The sequence below is a fragment of the Ambystoma mexicanum genome, chromosome 9 (assembly GCF_040938575.1).
Source record: "Ambystoma mexicanum isolate Mex_15411 chromosome 9, UKY_AmexF1_1, whole genome shotgun sequence".
NCBI lineage: Eukaryota > Metazoa > Chordata > Amphibia > Caudata > Ambystomatidae > Ambystoma > Ambystoma mexicanum.
The window spans coordinates 61,138,546-61,156,522 of NC_090931.1; the positions used below are offsets into that span (position 1 = coordinate 61,138,546).

Sequence of the window (17,977 nt, forward strand, 5' to 3'; positions counted from 1 at the left end):
CGGTACCGTGGTAGCAGGCATCTCCCTCAGTCCTTTTATCACTCTGTGTACCATTGACATCTGCTGCAACACACTGAGGCATTGTCCACGGTCTTACGATTCCTTCTACTGAGGTTTCGCGGGTCTGGGTCGGAAAGGGCAAGTTTGTGTCTCTCCTTGTCAGCCTCTCGTTATTCGCTGCAGTTCTCCCATTCTTGAACAGCCATGCCTGGATAGCTGTCTCGTCGGGCCGTCTGCCTTACTCGTAGTGTGCTTTTGTGCTCCACCTTTTATCCCTGTGGGGAAGGGAAAGGGCCATCGGGTAGGGGGGGGGGGTGTGTGAGTGAGAGTGATATATATATATATTTTTTTTCTGGTCAATTGCCTGACCATGCCTGACCCTTGTATTGGGACACGTAAGGTAAACGGCCCAGGTGTTAGTCCTTTGTCTGTGGTGTGCAAAAGTGTCTGTGTCAGAAAAGGGGGGGGCAGTGTCTCAAAATATCCTACGTGGTAGGAGGAGGTAAAGGTGTTGAAAGAAGGGGGATGCTGCATCTCACTTGTCAGTGTCCCACTTCCACTCCCCAAGGACCCCCCACCCCCCATCCAGGGGATCCTCCCTAACTGGTCCACCCCCAGGAACTGGATCCAATAGCCATTGCCATGTCCTGGCCACCTGGATGACAGATCCCCCGGGACTAGCTAGGGAGACACCTTCAGGATGCTCACAACAAAGAAAAGTCCTTCCTGGAGGAGCCAAGATCGTGAGAGCTGGAAAGCAGAGGGATTCGAAGACAGCATCTGGGACGCTTACTGACCTGCTGGGAAGCTCACTCACCGTTTTCTGAGGTTGGACGGCCCGGAAGGCTATCTGAGCCAACCTCCAGACGAAGACCACTGGATGTTGCGGACGGAGGCAGACACGCTGCCAGCGAGGAGTAGAGTGCTGTGGAGCCGCCACAGCATGCAGAAAGCTGAACAAAGCCTGCAGGAACACGACCAGAGACACAACAAAGCCGCACAACAACCAGAAAGCGTAGGCAGGGCACTCCCAGGTGCCAGGGTTGTGGGGACGCTTGGTGGGCCTTTGGCAGGGTTCAAGAGATATGAAAGTTGGGTCTGGGACCCACACACAATTGAGAAGAGCATCACAAATTCTCTTCTTCTGAGCAGTACCTGGCAGAGGTGTGAGCCAGGACTGCCAGAGCAATCAGAGAGAGAAGTACAGGACTGGGACCCGCACCCAGTTGAGAAGAGCATCACAGATCCTCTTCTTCTGAGCAGTACCTAGCAGGAAAGGGATCCATGGCTGCCAACAAAAGTAGCAGAATCCTATGTGTCTGGGTCCCACACCTACAGGCCAGTAAAACAAGGTGAAAGGAAGTCTAGGAAAAGAGAAGCATTCCCCCTGGTGGAGTAGAATTATGAGAAGGGCCTGGGGAATGGAGTCAATCCCCAAGGCCTTCGTGAACTCTGGTAAAGAGTCTGGAAAGGTCCAGGGGAAGGGACACATTCCCCCTAGTACTGTGACATTACAAGCCTAGGGAAATCAGGGGAAGGTAGCCATTCCCTCTGGTGTTGTATAACGTGAAGCAAAGCCGAAGATGGCTCGGGCAAGGGAGTCATTCCCATGGCACTGTGAAAGTTCTGAGATTAAGATACTTGGAGAAGGGAGGCATTCTCCAGGAACCCAACAGTGAAGAAAACTATGGCCAATAAGGAATGACGTTTGAGTTGGAACTTTACCTTTTGAGTTTGAACTGAGAACACCACAAGCTGGAACTTTGTTTTGTAACTTGGAAAGGAACCGAGACCCGGCGAAGGGAGTCATTCTCTCAGGTGAAGTTCCCCGAGTCATTCTCTCAGGTGAAGTTCCCCGAGTCATTCGCTCAGGTGAAGTTCCCCGAGTCATTCTCTCAGGTGAAGTTCCCCGAGTCATTCTCTCAGGTGAAGTTCCCCGAGTCATTCTCTCAGGTGAAGTTCCCCGAGTCATTCTCTCAGGTGAAGTTCCCTACTGCCAATGGGAACCATGAGCCGTTGAAGAAGGGAGCTATTTTTCTGGACCAGGAAGATATACTACTTCTCTACTTCTTTACTTTAGTTACAAGTGTGAGGGACAGAAGAAGGCATTTTGACACACAACAGGGAACTCTTAATTTACTTGGACATTCTGACAGAATCCCCAGTGCCTTAGTTGAGGCAGGGAACCCCCCCTCAGAGTGAGGGAAAGATCGGTTTCCTCTTTATTTTTGATTAAATAAAAGTGTATGCCAGCAATCATGCCACGTGTGTATGTCAGTCACCTCCTTCTGCACTGGAAACAGTTTCTATAGTGGTCCATACACTTAATTCCCACCCAGTTTCCTCTTATAGTGCAGCGCCCCATACCATACAGATGAGTCCCATGAAAAATGTGGTCCAGCAGTCACAGTCTCTACCATAGGCACATTGGCTACCTGAAAAATATAGCAGAGCCCTCAACTCTAGACAGTTGACCTAGGGGCCCATACACTTATTATTCTCACTCCCTTTTTCTCTATAGTGCAGCGGACCATAGCACACAGTGGAGTCCCATGAATGAGAAATTCCAGCCAGCTTTCACGTAGGCGCCATGATTTCAATACAACCTGCACGCACCACCTCTGTAACCACCCTTCATCTTCCAACGTATCAACACTAGACCTCTCTGCTTTTCCTGAACGGTTTCTTAAATGAGAATGACTGCTATATATGCACTAGGCTCCTTTCTTTAGTCTTCGGAAGTGCAATCGTACCTAAAACGCTTCAGCAACCATAACAAATAACATAACATCAAGGGATAGATTGCAGAACCCAAAGATCTTGGAAAATTAGTGGTGATCGCCAACCTCCCCTAGACCTGCAAATGCTCAAAAAGGAAAGTAACATGATGAGTACAAGAATATTTGGAACTTATTCACTGTTTGTGTGTTCAGCATTAAGGTTTTAGACCCATATGGGCGCAGAGATCCTCCTTGCTGTCAGGGTGAAGTCCTCATCATCCCCAAGGAGGGCAAGCAAGCCACATTTATTTATTTATTTTGATTCTTGTTACGCGCCACATGCCCGTGGGTCTTATGCTGCTGTACTGTTCCACGTTCGTCAACGCAGTTCTCTACATAGGGCCCAGAACGAGCATGGGCCTCCAATACAGTTATCGAAGCCAGCCAAGTTGGGATAGGCCCAGTGATCTAGCCATCTTGCAAGGTTGCAGGAGGATTTCTACACCAACATCCCTACAGTGTTTGCATCTATACTATATTTGTACCACCCCAAAGATACCGCAAGCTGATGCGTTGCAATTTACAAAACTCACTAAATAATTGTCCCCATGTCCATTTAAACCTCCATAAGAGTCAATTGGCTGCACAAAAAGGCCCTGTCTAAACTTGCACTCCGAGACTACTCTAATTGCACTATTTGTTAATGAGCCGTGAAATTCTGTTCAACAGTCAGGCCCAGGGTTTGAAGGAAACCTAGAGATCCCGTGGAGCATGATGCGTTTATAGATACCCATACTTCTTGATTTTAAACAGACTCAGCATTTGAAAATGGGTGTACGGTTAAAAAATAGTAATTGGGTAAATTATGAAAAGGGTTCGCATAGCCAACCACAAGGGTGGCAGAGATTGGCTGTGGGGTGAGCAAACACCATTATTTTGACTTTCTTACTTTAAGACTCACACTGTGCATTTTGCATTAAATCTACAAAAACCTTAAAAAGTTCACACCAGTTTAAACTTAAACATGTTTTTAAAAAAAATACTTTTGAGGATTTTGCTCTATTTTCCACCTGGTAATCAGAAAAGCCTTTTCCTGTGACTGAGTTCATAGCTCACATGAAGGGAGTCTAATTTTACAACCACTCAAAGTCACATGACACACCCCAAACATTTGGGCACTGCCTGCAAGTGCACTTTATTGCAGTGAGAAAGCAGACTGGGAGATGTGGGGAAGAACACATGCAGAATCCGCTGGGGGCGGCCATTATTTCTGCACATTTTGTAGATGCCGCTGCTGGATTCCATTCTTTGGAACTGCACTGCAGCCTTGCCGAAGTCAAATAAAATCAAAAATGCCTACCATTCATGTGCCCATCTCAAATCTGGCCGCGAAGACTGGAACCGGTAAATCCAGAGTCTATGGAATCTTCCAGAGGGGTTGAACGACACGATCTGATTGGCCGAGTCGAACAATCCGATCTTCATCTGAGTAAACGTCAAGATAGGTCCAGCTAGCCCATTCCTGGAATGACGTGGAACCTGTACAGAAGAGTACCCAAATCACATGCATGGAATGACGGCAAACATGCCGACTAGCCATCCAATGAAGACTGGGAAAGACGCTTCCACTTAGCCTTCAAATTGAGAACTAAGGCGGATCTCCAGTTAGCTTACAAATTAACAAGCCCAACAATGTTGCTTTTAGATACTAAGCTGATTTCATGACCTTAAAGTGGTTCCTTCCTCAGGCATGCAGCATGTATTTTTTTCTGCAGATTGGGAATTTGAACAACAAAAAAACAATAATTTACTTACAGAAGATTAATAAATTATATATTTGTAAAGAATAGGTTTGTTCAGTGATCATAAAAAGAGAAAGTCATAAAAATAACACATGGGTTCACTTTTGGAGCATTTTACAAAACCGTGCATAATATACCAATCCTTCATTTTCACTGCAAGTCTTGAGCGACCAGATGATAGCTCACTGGGACACAGGCTGTCATTTAGTGACTAATACATTCAGTGCTTTGCTGTCTTGGTTGATGTCATTTAAACAGCTTTGACTTAACAATAAGAACTCAGTACCTATGTTTTTTTTTTTAAGGCAAGGTCCAGGGCTATAAAGGTCGTGTGCGATGATTGAGGCAGACATTTTGTACAAAGCCCCAATATGGCAAGAGTATCTTCAGATATTCAGGTTATATGTGCCATCAAATACGAGCCTTGAAAGGAGCGAAAAGTGTTGGAAAGTAGTGATCAATCGCTCAATGCAGGACCTGGCGAGAGGGCCAGACCAGGACTGTCCATTTCCTTGGGGCATTGCTTGTGCCGTTACAAAATGGCTGCCTTCGAATACTCGCGCTTGCATCTGTTTCACAGCAAACGCTGATGGTTTTCAGAAACCCACAGGGCTCACGTCACTTCTATTCCTCATCAGATTGGTTCAAGAGGGCCGCCGCCTCCACGCCGTTTCTCTCTGGCTTCAGTTTTCTGATCCCAATCTCAACCTCTCCCATGATCCTCTTGTGTTTCCTGAGGCAGCTGTGCAGGGCATTAAGAGAGGGGAAATAAGTGAATCAGCTAATAGAATACAGGCATCCAAACAATGGCAGTAGTAAATATGTAGATTGAGGAGTGCAGTTTATTTTATGCAACAGGGTAAGAAAAACCAGTGTGTGGGGGGTTCGGGGGGGTAGGAGGGGCAGTGGGGGAAGATTAGCGGCAAAACAAGAGGCCCTTCATACAGAATAAGAAAAGAAGGCACAGGGGACTGATGGGTGAAGGGAAAGGGGCGTGTGAACGTTCTGCTCACCTCATACAAACTACATCAGCAAAGAAGGTGCACTGGTTTGATGCTGAGTGTGGTGTCACGTGCCCGTTAGTTCTGGGTCACGTTGTCATGCCGCGGCGGGGATGGCGGAAGTGGAATCACTGGCGGTTCTGTCCACCGTAGCATTTCACTCCTCGTCTTCCGCTTACCGCTCTAGTCGTTGTACGTGATCGTGACCCGGAAGTATAAATCACTTCACTTCAGGGTCGCATACGCGTTGCAACGTTTCCGGGTTCCCTCCTGAGTTGCTCCCGTACCTGGTGATATTCCTGCCTTTCTGCCTTTCGTTTCGCTGTTTCCACACAGCTGAGTTCCACCCTTGATCTCTGCCTTGTTCATTGCCTCGTCCTTGCCTAGCCTTCTATTCTCCTTATTCCCTTTTCTTTTTGCCTCTTCTTCTCAGCTTCTTCCTTCTTTTTTTCCCCTTTTTCTCTCAATTGGATCTTCCTCCTGCCAGACCTGTGCCTGCCTATCGGACTGCCTGTGAATTATCCCTTGTGCCTATTTGGATCTACCTCTTGCCAGACCTGTGCCTGCCTATCGGACTGCCTGTGAATTATCCCTTGTGCCTATTTGGATCTACCTCTTGCCAGACCTGTGCCTGCCTATCGGACTGCCTGTGAATTATCCCTTGTGCCTATTTGGATCTACCTCTTGCCAGACCTGTGCCTGCCTATCGGACTGCCTGTGAATTATCCCTTGTGCCTATTTGGATCTACCTCCTGCCAGACCTGTGCCTGTTTACCGGACTGCCTTTAGTTCAATCCTTGGTACCGTTATTGGTAGATTCAGTGCCTGCATTTCGGATTGCTCTCACATCCTGTGATCATCCACCTGAAATACCACGTCTAGGGGTTTTTTGTGCCTTCTGGCTTTTTTCCCCCTGTGAGGCGTTCTCGGTAGGATAACCCCCGTTGCCCCTATCTTAGTGGCACAGTGGCATCCTATCGAGGGCGTCCTTATCTTCACAAGAAAAAAGAGAAGCCTCCACGACATAAGGACGGAAAGATCAAGCAGAAAGAGGAAGGTGAGGAGTTGGGGGAAGGGGGAGAACTCGCCATTTCATCAGAAGAAGAAAATATAACCGACATTCGTGACACAAGTAAAATAAAGGAATCACCGGAACTGGCGTCAGGGTGCCAGTCCGGGTTTATACACCCAACAGAGTGGTTGTGTTTTTATTGCCCGCGACCCTCGCACGCTGCGCGCCATCGCAGGCCCATCCAGGCCTGCAGCTATATGTAGGGTCTGCACACAACACGGCAGACCGACATCACACTGGCGACGAGGCAGAGAGAGAGAGAGCGCGCCACGCTACGACCGCACCTCCTCTCATCAGAAACCATTAAGTCTGCAGAGCTACGCAGCCCAACGCGCACCGGCGGGCCCGTACTGCCCGCAGCTGGAAACCGGGACATCTTGCAGGGCCGCGTGTCGGCCAGACCAACATCACGACACGTGGGGAGCACGAACAGCGCCAACACTCCCTCAATCAAGGGAACGAAGCCGCGTATTGTACGCGCCATAGAGAAACCGCGTGTCATACGCGCCCCTCCAATGGCCACCAAGCAACACAAACCACACGCGTTAACAGGGCCCCATCCCAGGAAAGCCGCGTGTCAGCCGACACATCAACGCAGGCCCAGCATAATACGCGCTCCATCACCAGCACGTCAATCAGCTGTAACGGAGTCGGAAAACGCTCTCCAACTTTCTGCAAGGCCGCGTATTGACACGCGGTTCAGCAGAGCCCCTGCAGCCTCCCCCAACGTTAGAAAACCATCACTAACTCTAACCAAGGGAAAAGACATTCGCATGCCTGAACCTTTGTGCATTTCTGAAAGGACTGCAGCAGTTTTGATAACATATCCTCACACCACGTGGAAGGTCCCAGGACAACCTGTGCTGTCACCAGGAACTGCTAGCACCGGTGAGTGTACCTCCATAGTCTCATACCCTCATGAAAGTAGGACCCAGTTAGAAAACCCCCAGCAACATGTCAAGCTCAGAAACCAGCCCCGTGAGAGCCAGCACGAGCTCAGCCACAGACCACCCTGACCCAGCACTAACCACGCTCATGCCGCCATTTGACCCATTCAACACGGGGGCAGCCATCAGATGGGAAATCTGGCCACAATAATTTGAAATGCACCTGGATGCCAGGGACATCACTATAGCAAAAAAGAAGCGCACTTTCCTTCTACTCAACGTCGGATCTGCCACCCTGCGCCTATTCAACGCTACCCCAGACTGCGGAGATCACAACAACTACGACGCGGTCAAGGCGGTACTCACAAACATGTTCAAACCAGATCTTAACCCTGACTACGAACGCTTGCACTTCTGCATGGCCAGGCAACGCGAGAAGGAAACCGTGGACAAATTTCATGCTCGCCTCCGCGAAATGGCAGTAGGCTGTGAGTTCCCAGACGAAGAGTTCGCAATCCGCCTCCAAATAATCAACGGCATATCCTCAGAAAAACTGAGAAGGGCGATACTCTCAGAAAGGAACATGCGCCTGTCTCGCATCCTAGAAATGGCGCGCCTTTGTGAGCAGACTGAAGACCAAGTAGCGGTGATCGAAGCAGCGATCCAAAGACTCCCGCTTGACAACCCCAAGCCAACAGAAGACGTTGCGGCCATATCCAAACACCAGAACACTTGCATGAAATATAGCCAGAAAACACACGTGACACGAACAAAGCAAAGCCTGCAAATGGTGCAGCGGCCCATGGCACAAAGGGGAATCCTGCCCAGCATGGGGATCCACGTGCAGGAAATGCAACCGCCTCAATCATTATGCGGCGGTCTGCCTGAACCCGCCAAATCGAAACGACAAACAAACCACATCACGACCGACACAGGAGCGCAGGAAGAAGTTCGCACCGAGAGAGTCTTCATACCAACCTGACCGGAAAGGAAAAGCCAGAGCCGTCGACCATTCTCAAAGATCCCCAAACACGAGTGAGAGCGACGACAGCGTGTCCCCCGAGAGAAAAGAGACGGAAGAAAGGAAACAAACGGATACACCGAATACACCTCATATCAGCCGTTGAACCACACCGGTCACGACAAAGGAAGAGACCATCGTGTACTGTTATCTCAAATGGTGAACCGCTGAAGGTAGTCGTTGACACAGGGGCAACAGTGAGCGTAATGACAGCGGCAGCATTCAGCAAGCTTCGCCCGAACCCCACGCTCCACAAGAAGAAGGTCCGACTATACGCATATGGATGTAAGAAACCCCTACCCGTACAAGGGTCCTTCAAGTCAGACTTCGCCCACAAGAGCACTAATTGCAGGGCGCGAGTCTATGTGGTAGATGCAGGCTGTGAGACACTGCTCAGCTGCAGGACAGCGTAAAAACTCAAACTAATCCACTTTGCGTTTGACCTCCAACACAACAAACTCGATCTACTACAACAACACAAGAAACTGTTCCAAGGCATAGGGTGTCTCAAAGGCTGAACCATCAAGCTTCATATAGACCCTACTATAGAGCTGAAAGCCGTACGGCACTGATGGATACCATTTCACCTGAGAGAAGCAGTGGAGAAGGAACTGACCAAGCTCGAAGAAGCAGGAATAATTGAAAGAACATCAGGACCAACCCTGTGGGTATCGCCAATGGTAGTAGCCCAAAAACCCAAGCAGCCCAATGCCGTAAGAATTTGTATAGATATGAGACTTCCCAATGCGGCGATTGGAAGAGAACGCCACATAACCCCAACGAGAGATTAACTCATTGTAGATCTCACAGGAGCAACAATTTTGAGCAAACTTGACCTAAGATCTGGTTACCACCAGCTCAGATTGGCCAGAGACTCAAGCTATATCACCACATTCTTCTCTCACCTTGGTCTAATGAGGTGTAAACGGCTACATTTTGGAATATCGTCCGCTGCCGAGGTATTCCAACACGAAATCCGCAGGGTCATCACTGGCCTAGATGGCACGACAAACATCAGCGACTATATTCTTGTGTACGCGTCAAACGAGAGAGACCACCACAAACGCCTGCCAGCAATCCTGAGCAGACTAGAAGCAGAAGGCCTAACGCTAAACGCAGAGAAATGCGAATTTGCAAAGGAAGAACTATGCTTCTTTGGATATATTTTCAGTGCCAAAGGTGTGTCCCTTGACCCTTCCAAGGTAAATGACAAAGAACACAAAAGCACCTCAATCTGCCACAGAGGTGAGAAGTTTTATGGGGATGGCGACATACTGTGCGCATTTTATTCCAGACCTCACCAACACCGCAAGCCCACTCAGAGAACTGACCAAGAAAGACCAGAAGTGGGAATGGAAATCGACCCACCAACAGGCATTTCAACAAATTAAGGACACACTGTCAGCATCCACAACCATGGCGTTTTTCAATGTGGAAAGACATACTGAACTCATTGTGGATGCCAGCCCGGTTGGCCTGGGAGCAGTACTGACCCAAACAGACAATGAAGGGAACGTATTCCCCATTGCATTTGCCAGTCGGGCACTCACCAAACCAGAACAGAACTATGCACACAGAGAAAGAAGCCCTTGCCATCCTGTGGGGATGCCGCCATTTCAAAGTATACCTGCTAGGCAAGAAAGCAAAGGTCTTTTCGGATCACAAGCCCCTGATCCCAATATTCAGAGGCTCCGCTCCACACCCACCAGCACGCATCGAGAAATGGATGCTACAACTGCAGCCCTATAACATAGAAGTCGACTATCGTCCAGCGACAGACAACCCAGCGGACTACTTGTCCCGCCACCCGAGACCTGCAACTGAGGGGGAGCAACGCCATTCAAAAGAAACCGATGAGCACGTGTGCCACGTGGTCGCCTGTGCCCGACCACGAGCCCTGACCCTACAGGAGGTAGCATGCGAGACAGAAGCAGATACCATCCTACAACACACCACTGCTGCCATCCAATCAGGTAACTGGAAGGCCTACCTCACGTCCATAGCCCAACACACCACATCAGCTCAAACCAAGCTCCGCACGCTGTTCGAGATAAGGCACAAACTCTCCGTTGCTCCCGAAGGAGTGCTCCTGAAGGGCCACCGCATCGTGCTACCTGCGTCACTGGAGGAGAGAGCCCTCCGACTAGCACACAGCGGACACCAGGGCATCATCAAGACAACTGCATACCTAAAGTCCAGAATGTGGATGCCAACATACAACAAAGGGTAGTGGAGCTAGTGGAATCCTGCGCTGCTTGCCAAGCCTCCAGGAGACCTGAGAACCCAGAGCCCATCAGCAGCGCTCCGAGGAGCAGCAAGCGGTGGGACGCAGTTAGCATGGATCACAGCACAATTGCCGGTGAAGGATACGTACTCGTAGTGATCGACGAGTTCAACAGATATCCTGAAGTAGAACACGTAGCATCCACGAACACAGAGACCACGATCCTCACACTGGAGAAGATCTTCGCGACACATGGAATCCCGAGAAAAGTGAAGAGCGACAACAGTCCATCGTTCACCAGCCAAGAATTGCGTGAGTTCTTCAAAGACATAAACGTTAAACACCAGCGAATCACCCCAAGATGGCCCCAAGCGAATGGCGACGCAGAAAGATTCATGGGGTCGCTCAATAAAGTTATCCGCATCGCCAAAGAAAATGGACATCCCTGGCTGAAGGCCGTATATCGATTCCTAAGAACGCACAGGCAAACCCCACACTCATCCACAGGCATCAGCCCTGCTGCCCTCATGCTCGGGGTACCCATACAGGCAGAGCTCCCCATACACCCTCAGTGGGTAGCCCCCAAACCTGACATCCCAGCCATAGACGCCATGCGGCTGAGGCGGAACGAACAAGAAAGCATTGCCAGGCGAGCCCTCCACAGAGAACTAACACCAGGTGATACTGTGATCGTCAGAAACCGAGCAACACCCAAGAAAATGTCCCTCAACTTTGAGCTCCAACCATGGACGGTCAGCGCGACAAACCACAGCATGGTCACTGCCACCAGAGGGAGCGAGACCGTGACAAGAAACGTGTCACATTTCAGGAGAGTACCAGCCGAGCTATGGGAAGAACGCCCCGTGTCTCCGAGAAGCGAGGTGATGAACCCACACACACCCCGGGACCAAGCTTCGCCCAGGGCCCGTGCCACACCAACAACCGCCGAGGCACCACACCTACAGGATGACTCGACTGAACTAGTGACCCCAAGAGTGGCCACACCAGAGATAAACAGCACCCGGTACCTTTTGAGAGAAAGGCCCAGACCATCATCCCGTCTCCAAGGATACGTAGTGGACGGAATCTACCGACAGAAAACCTCGCCAAGATGAGCCCAGCAACATCTGAATATGCAATATCCTGTTATGAATGTTATGTTGAACAGTTGTGTAAACACCTCCAAGTTGGGGAGGAATGTGGTGTCACATGCCCGTTAGTTCCGGGTCATGTGATACAAGTAAAATAAAGGAATCCCCGGATCTGGCGTCAGGGCGCCAGTCCGGGTTTATGCACCCAACAGAGTGGTCGTGTTTTTATTGCCCGCGCTGCGCACCATCGCAGGCCCATCCAGGCCTGCAGCTGTATGTCGGGTCTGCACACAACACGGCAGACCGACTTCACACTGCTTAGTGGTTCATGTGTGGTGTGGGCAGGGGGCGGGAAACTGGGTAAAACAAAACAAGAGTAGGGGGTGGTGGGGGAAATCAAACTTGTCAGTAGCAAACATGGACTAAGAAGAGGTCCAAGAAGGTATTGGAAGAGAACACGGTAACCAAAGCAAGGCTAGAGTCAAACGGGGCCTCCAGGAGGTCTGAGAACAGGAAGCCAAAGAGTGTACAGACAGGAGCTCAGCTGGTGCAGAGCAATAGTATAGCAATAGCAATAGACCAACCTATCAAAAGTTACAAGAAAAAGAATTGTGTCCTCTGCATAAATATGACAGTCATAAGAAGTTTAGAAAATTTTTAACAGGTGATAGGTATTCCGCCCATCGAATATCAGATTTTTCAGTAATATAGTTTGGGCATAAATGAGGAAAAACCGTGACGCTGCAATAGAATAACTTGCAAACTTCTATGTCGGATCATTTGATTCACAAAAAACATGCAGGGTCTGAATATGATGGCATATGTGGTGTAATGTGATGACAAAGGGCATTTATTGAAAAGTGAGATTTCCATGTACAGAAGCCAGATCCAACCCCTGACTGTCATATGATTGATGGGGTATCCTCCCCTGGCTTCTCAAATCACTCCCCCATTCTCCAGACCTACCGCTGGCAATGGGGGAGGATATGATATGATATGATATGGCATTTGTAACGTGCCTATACACAAGTGTTTCACACAAGAGGGAACCCTTGACCCTATCAGTTGTGCGAGAAGGATGACACACCAGTGATGTCATTCGACTTATAAATAGCTTACTCCACTTCAAATTAGGGTTCTTTCTACAAAATCCAAGGTGTGCAGCTGACTACAATCTGGAGCTATCCTTGGAGAATTGGGTCTAGCCTGGGAGTAAAGCAGGGAGCTGTAGTAGCTGATTTGAAGGATAAAGCGAGGCATTGACTGACCCCTTGATGGTCCCTGTAGTGAAGCCCACGCACCCCTGGATGACCATAAACCCCTTTTCTCTTTTAAGTATTGACCTCCCCAGCCATAGATTAGACAAGTCCTATCTTCTTAAGCACTGCCCTAGAGATTCCCCACGGGAAAAATCCCCCATCTTATCTATTTGTGAAATGTAGTCATTTTTCCATTGAAAAGTATTTTTTTTGTCTGTGCATTGTGGTAACTCTCCAATTGACAAATCCTTTGTTCACCTGTGCATTTAAGTATTTTTTTTCTATGGAACAAAATCATCCCTTGTTTGCCTGATGATTATAATCGTTTCCCATCTGAAAGGTCCTTTGTTTGCCTGCATAATTAAGTCATTTTCCCGTGGAAGAATTAATTGTATGGCCATGTATTTCGCCATTTCCCCATTTAAGAATTTCCTGTGTTGGTGTAGATCCCTAGCATATTTGGCGTATTAAATCCCACATTATCAAACGAATAGTCCAAAAGCGCCCCTCTGCGAGAACGAACATGCCTAAATGACCTGTTCTTTGGAAGGTACCCACTTGCGAGTCCAGACGTGGACCCCTTGCTCACTGTGCTCAGAGAGGCACAGCTCCACCCAATAAGGCTGAAACACGTGTATGGTGTTGCTGTTGGTACTCTTGTTCAGAAGAGAATTGCCATAGCATTTCGGTGCTGGACAGCCCGTGTGGGCGGGACAAAGACTGATATGCAAATGAATATTTCCTTTCTGTGAAAGGTACAGTGAGCTAAAGTGTGGCTGCGGACGCTTGAGTGGGAACCATCACAAAGAACAGGTCATTTAGCAGTGTTCGTTCTCACAGAGGGGCGCCCATGGACTCGTTTTTAATTCCCACATAACTTCACGGAATAGGGAAAGGTAGCATTCGAAACTAACTCTCCCTTTCCCGTGTCTTGCGAGTCATAAATAGTTCCCCAAAAAGTCAGTTCATTAAGAGCTGAAAAACCAATGTTTCCATGTGCTGAAGGGTGTTTCAAAACAAATCACCATTTGCATCCGTCTTATTGAACCCAAACCGTTGTTCCCATTGTGAGTATCCCTTTGCCCAAAACCTACCTGTTAGTTGCCCCGGTCATTTTCACTGACAACCGTGGTTCTGATGTGCCTTTCTCATTAGTGAAAGCGTGTGTGTCATTGTAAGCCATTTGAGTGGAATGGTTTGGTATTGCTTTTCATAACACAAAATCGAGTGGCATCAAAATACCTCTTAATCTGGTTACTGTTTAAAAGTCTGTGCATTGTGTTGCCACAACATTAGTGGCTGCTGTGATCTCTTTGTTCTGATTGGATATTAAAACACACCGGCCCGATTGCTGGTCTATTGGGAAAAGGGGTGCGGGTGGAGGTTGGGTGCGAGACGGGTTGGAAGCCTCCGCAAAAAGAATTCTGTTTAATAATAAAAAGCGTTTTATTGTGCGCCACCTTCATTTGCAAGGGAAGAGATCCCAGACTTGCTGGTGCCGCATAATATATCGTGACCACTTCGAAGCCGTGGATGGAAGGCCGGGAGAAAAGGCCTGAACCCCTCTCTGCAGCTCTGCTGCCAGGGAGAAATCAGCTGTCGCTTCACTCAGCTGATAGAAGGAATTCCGGAACACTGCAGTGCTTGAAGACTTTGTCAGTCTCCATTTCGGGCCACGAGGCTGCTGCAAACCGTAAGATGGCCGCTGCCGTGGTCACCCTGGCAACCGTCAACAATTTACAGCCCCAGCACCGGATTTGTCGCCACACCTCACACGGCCCTCCCCTCCTTCTTTAAATGGAAGGGAGGTGCGCTGGGAGGCGAAGCCGTGGAGAGAAGGCCAGGAGAAAAGGCCTGAACCCCCCTCTGCAGCTCTCCGGTGCTAGACTACACTGGATGCTGGTACACACCCCTCTGCCCAAGGTAAGGGTCATGCCGACACTCGCCACCTTAGAGCGTCTAACTTGGGCCCATCCCTTCATAGAAATGAGGGTCTCTGATTGCGCACCTTGTTTGCCCGCCCTCTCACCTCTACTCCAAACTTGGACCTTAGAAATGCGCGCCTAGGCGCAAGAAGCATGCCCCCCAGCAGTGTGTACTTTTACCATGACCACCCATTACACACGACTGGGATACCCACCCCACCTCCTCTTAATAGCCCCATGGCTCCTAACATCCCCCACCGTACCTTTGCAGGAACTGGCTCGTGCTCCCTCGCCAACTTCAAAGATCCGCAAGTCGCTCAGATTTGTATCGCCCCAGATGCAGTCCCGCCGTTCAATGGCCCAATACCACTGCTCCCGCCCACAACACCTGGTAAGGCTTTTCCGCCAACTCTTTCAGTGGCACACGGTTCTGCAACACCGCCACCGGGGGGGTGCATACATCTGGACATTTGCATCTCCTCACAATGGCAAGCACACTGCACAGGTCTGGACTATACCTATTAATCAGGTCTTGCACCCTGTGTCATGCCTCGGCGCACCTAGACTCATCTGTGAGCGTGCACCAGCACCGGCCCATTGCCCATCTTGCTACAAGGCTTGTGCCACTGAAGTATCTTCTATTTTCTGCTCGTGAGCTATTGTCCACTGTACCTATTCCTCTGCTGCCATGTGATGACAATGATGTTACCACACCTGTATCTATGCCTGCCGCCCACATACTACTACTGCCATCTGTTGATAATGCTGTTACCACACCTGTATCTATGCCTGCCGCCCACATACCACTACTGGCATGTGCTGAGAATGATTTTACCATACCTGTATCTATGCCTGCTGCCCACTCACCGCACTTGTCCTGCACTGCCACTACTGCTCTGGCACCTGCTGTCTGCCATGCCCTTCTCCTGCCCAAGACCACCTCGCCCGACCTTCCGGGCACTGTATCCCTTCCTCCTGCCACCTTGTTTCCCTCACTGGATGTTCCACTCAAGTGTGCCTTGGTCAACTCCCGCTCCTTACCAGCACACGCCCTAGATGTGCACGACCTTATCATCAGGGATAACTTTGACCTACTATTTCTTAGTGAGACTTGGCTAAATGACACCTCCGGCCCCGCCTTTACCCTTGCCATCCCAAGCGGCTACACCATATTTAGGTAGGACCGATCTCCTCATAGGGGCGGTGGAGTAGCTGTCATCGCCAAGGAGACTCTCTCCAACAGAAGGATCCAAGGGGAACTTGGTTAGAATTCTGACAACCTTCTACTCAAATTGAAGCTCTCCCCCAACTATACCATTGCCCTCCATGTCGTCTACCGCCCCCCCTTGCCCCACTACTGATTTTCATGAGGCCCTTATCCACGCCCTATCAGACAACCTCAAAAACTCATCTAAAGTCATGCTCCTGGGTGCTTAATGACCCCAACGATGCCCACGCCACCGCCTTGCATATAGCTTTATATATGCTAGGGTTTACCCAAGCCATTTCTAAGCCTACCCACATTAAAGGGCGCATGCTCGACTGGGTGTCTCACCACAACTGTTCCCTCTTGGTCACTGAGATTACTCCCATTCCCTGGTCTGACCACCACTGCATTAAATTTGACCTCAATACATCCAAGCGGCCTCCTAAGCCTACCATCCCTCTCCCCGCAGCCCTTTCTAGAAGCTCGCGGAAGCTCACCAAGGAGAATATCACCCCTTACCTCTCAGTGCCTGCCTTCCTGCCCCCTTTCTACAAGGACCCGGAGCTATTGGCAAATGTATTCAAAAGGGTCATTACCCAGGCCGTCGACAACGTTGCTCCACTTATATTTAAGAAAGCTAAGAGAGAAAAGCATTCCAATGCCTGGTTTACCCAGGGACTCCTGGAGTTTTGCTCCAAAAAAAGAGCAGCGCTTGCCACCTGGAAAAATAACAATAATGACACATATAAAGCAGCCTTTAAGGTTATTTCCAAAGATGATAAAGCGGCCATCATTCAGGCGAAAGCCGCCTCGTTCAACACCAGGATTGAAAATGCTAAATCCGGGACGAAAGAAATCTTCACCATCTTCAGAGAGCTGAAGACTCCATCCCCCCCGCCTCCTACTCTCATGAAGGAGGAGACCTGGTGCAACAAAATTCAATCTGCCATGCTTGATAAATTGGACATCCTGCATACCAAAATCTTAGCCCACCAACAGGCACTATCTAACCTGGTGGCCAAACAGTCAAAGTAACCATTCTCCAGTAACCTACTCCAGCCCATCCCCCTGTGTTTGAATTTCAAGATATGAGTGAACCTGAAGTCATTGCCCTCCTCAAATCCATCAAACCTTCCAATTGCAAAGGGGATGCCTGCCCAGCTCAGATCATGAAAGACTGTGCCCCCTCCCTTACCCCATTTATCACTGCTTTCATTAATTCCTCCTTCCAGTCTGGCCACGTCCTACTAGACTTAAGGCAGCGTGGGTTCGACCACTCCTTAAAAAGCCTTCTCTTGACCCATCAGTCCCAGGAAACTATAGGCCTATTACCACTGTCCCTTTTCTGTTAAAAATGTTAAACAAAGCAACCTACCCGCAAGTCCAAAAATTCCTTGAAGACAACCATCTTTTTGGTCTGCGGCAGTCTGGATTCCGGCCACGACATGGCACCGAAACAGCCCTGCTTGACCTCAAAAATCAAATGGGCGACCTCAGACGCAGGCAAACCTGCGCTCCTTCTCCTGGACGTATCCGCTGATCTGGTGGATCACAAGACCTACAGGAAAGAGCGAAGAAGGTCTTCTCCGAATTATCTTGTGCCAACCCTAGTCTCATTAAATGTGGGGTCCCACAGGGTTCTTGCAGAGCTCCCACCCTCTACAACCTCTTCACAAGGCCTCTGTTCAAAATCTCGGACGCTCTGGGCATCTCCTACACAAACTATGCAGATGACACTCAGGTGCTCATCTGCCTATCAGGTGATTAT

At 49.3% G+C, this 17,977-nt stretch overlaps 1 protein-coding gene across 5 annotated transcripts in view; it reads right to left on the bottom strand.

Moving 5' to 3' along the window:
- Positions 1-4,536: 4,536 nt before the first annotated feature.
- The window catches only part of TMEM45B (transmembrane protein 45B), a 251,561-nt gene continuing 238,120 nt past the window's right edge, over positions 4,537-17,977 (bottom strand). For all 5 annotated transcript variants that reach the window (XM_069614151.1, XM_069614154.1, XM_069614153.1 and 2 more), the window contains exon 6: positions 4,537-5,264. In XM_069614151.1, coding sequence (XP_069470252.1) covers positions 5,147-5,264 — 118 coding nt within the window. In that variant the 3' untranslated portion in view covers positions 4,537-5,146. The remainder of the gene's footprint in view (positions 5,265-17,977) is intronic.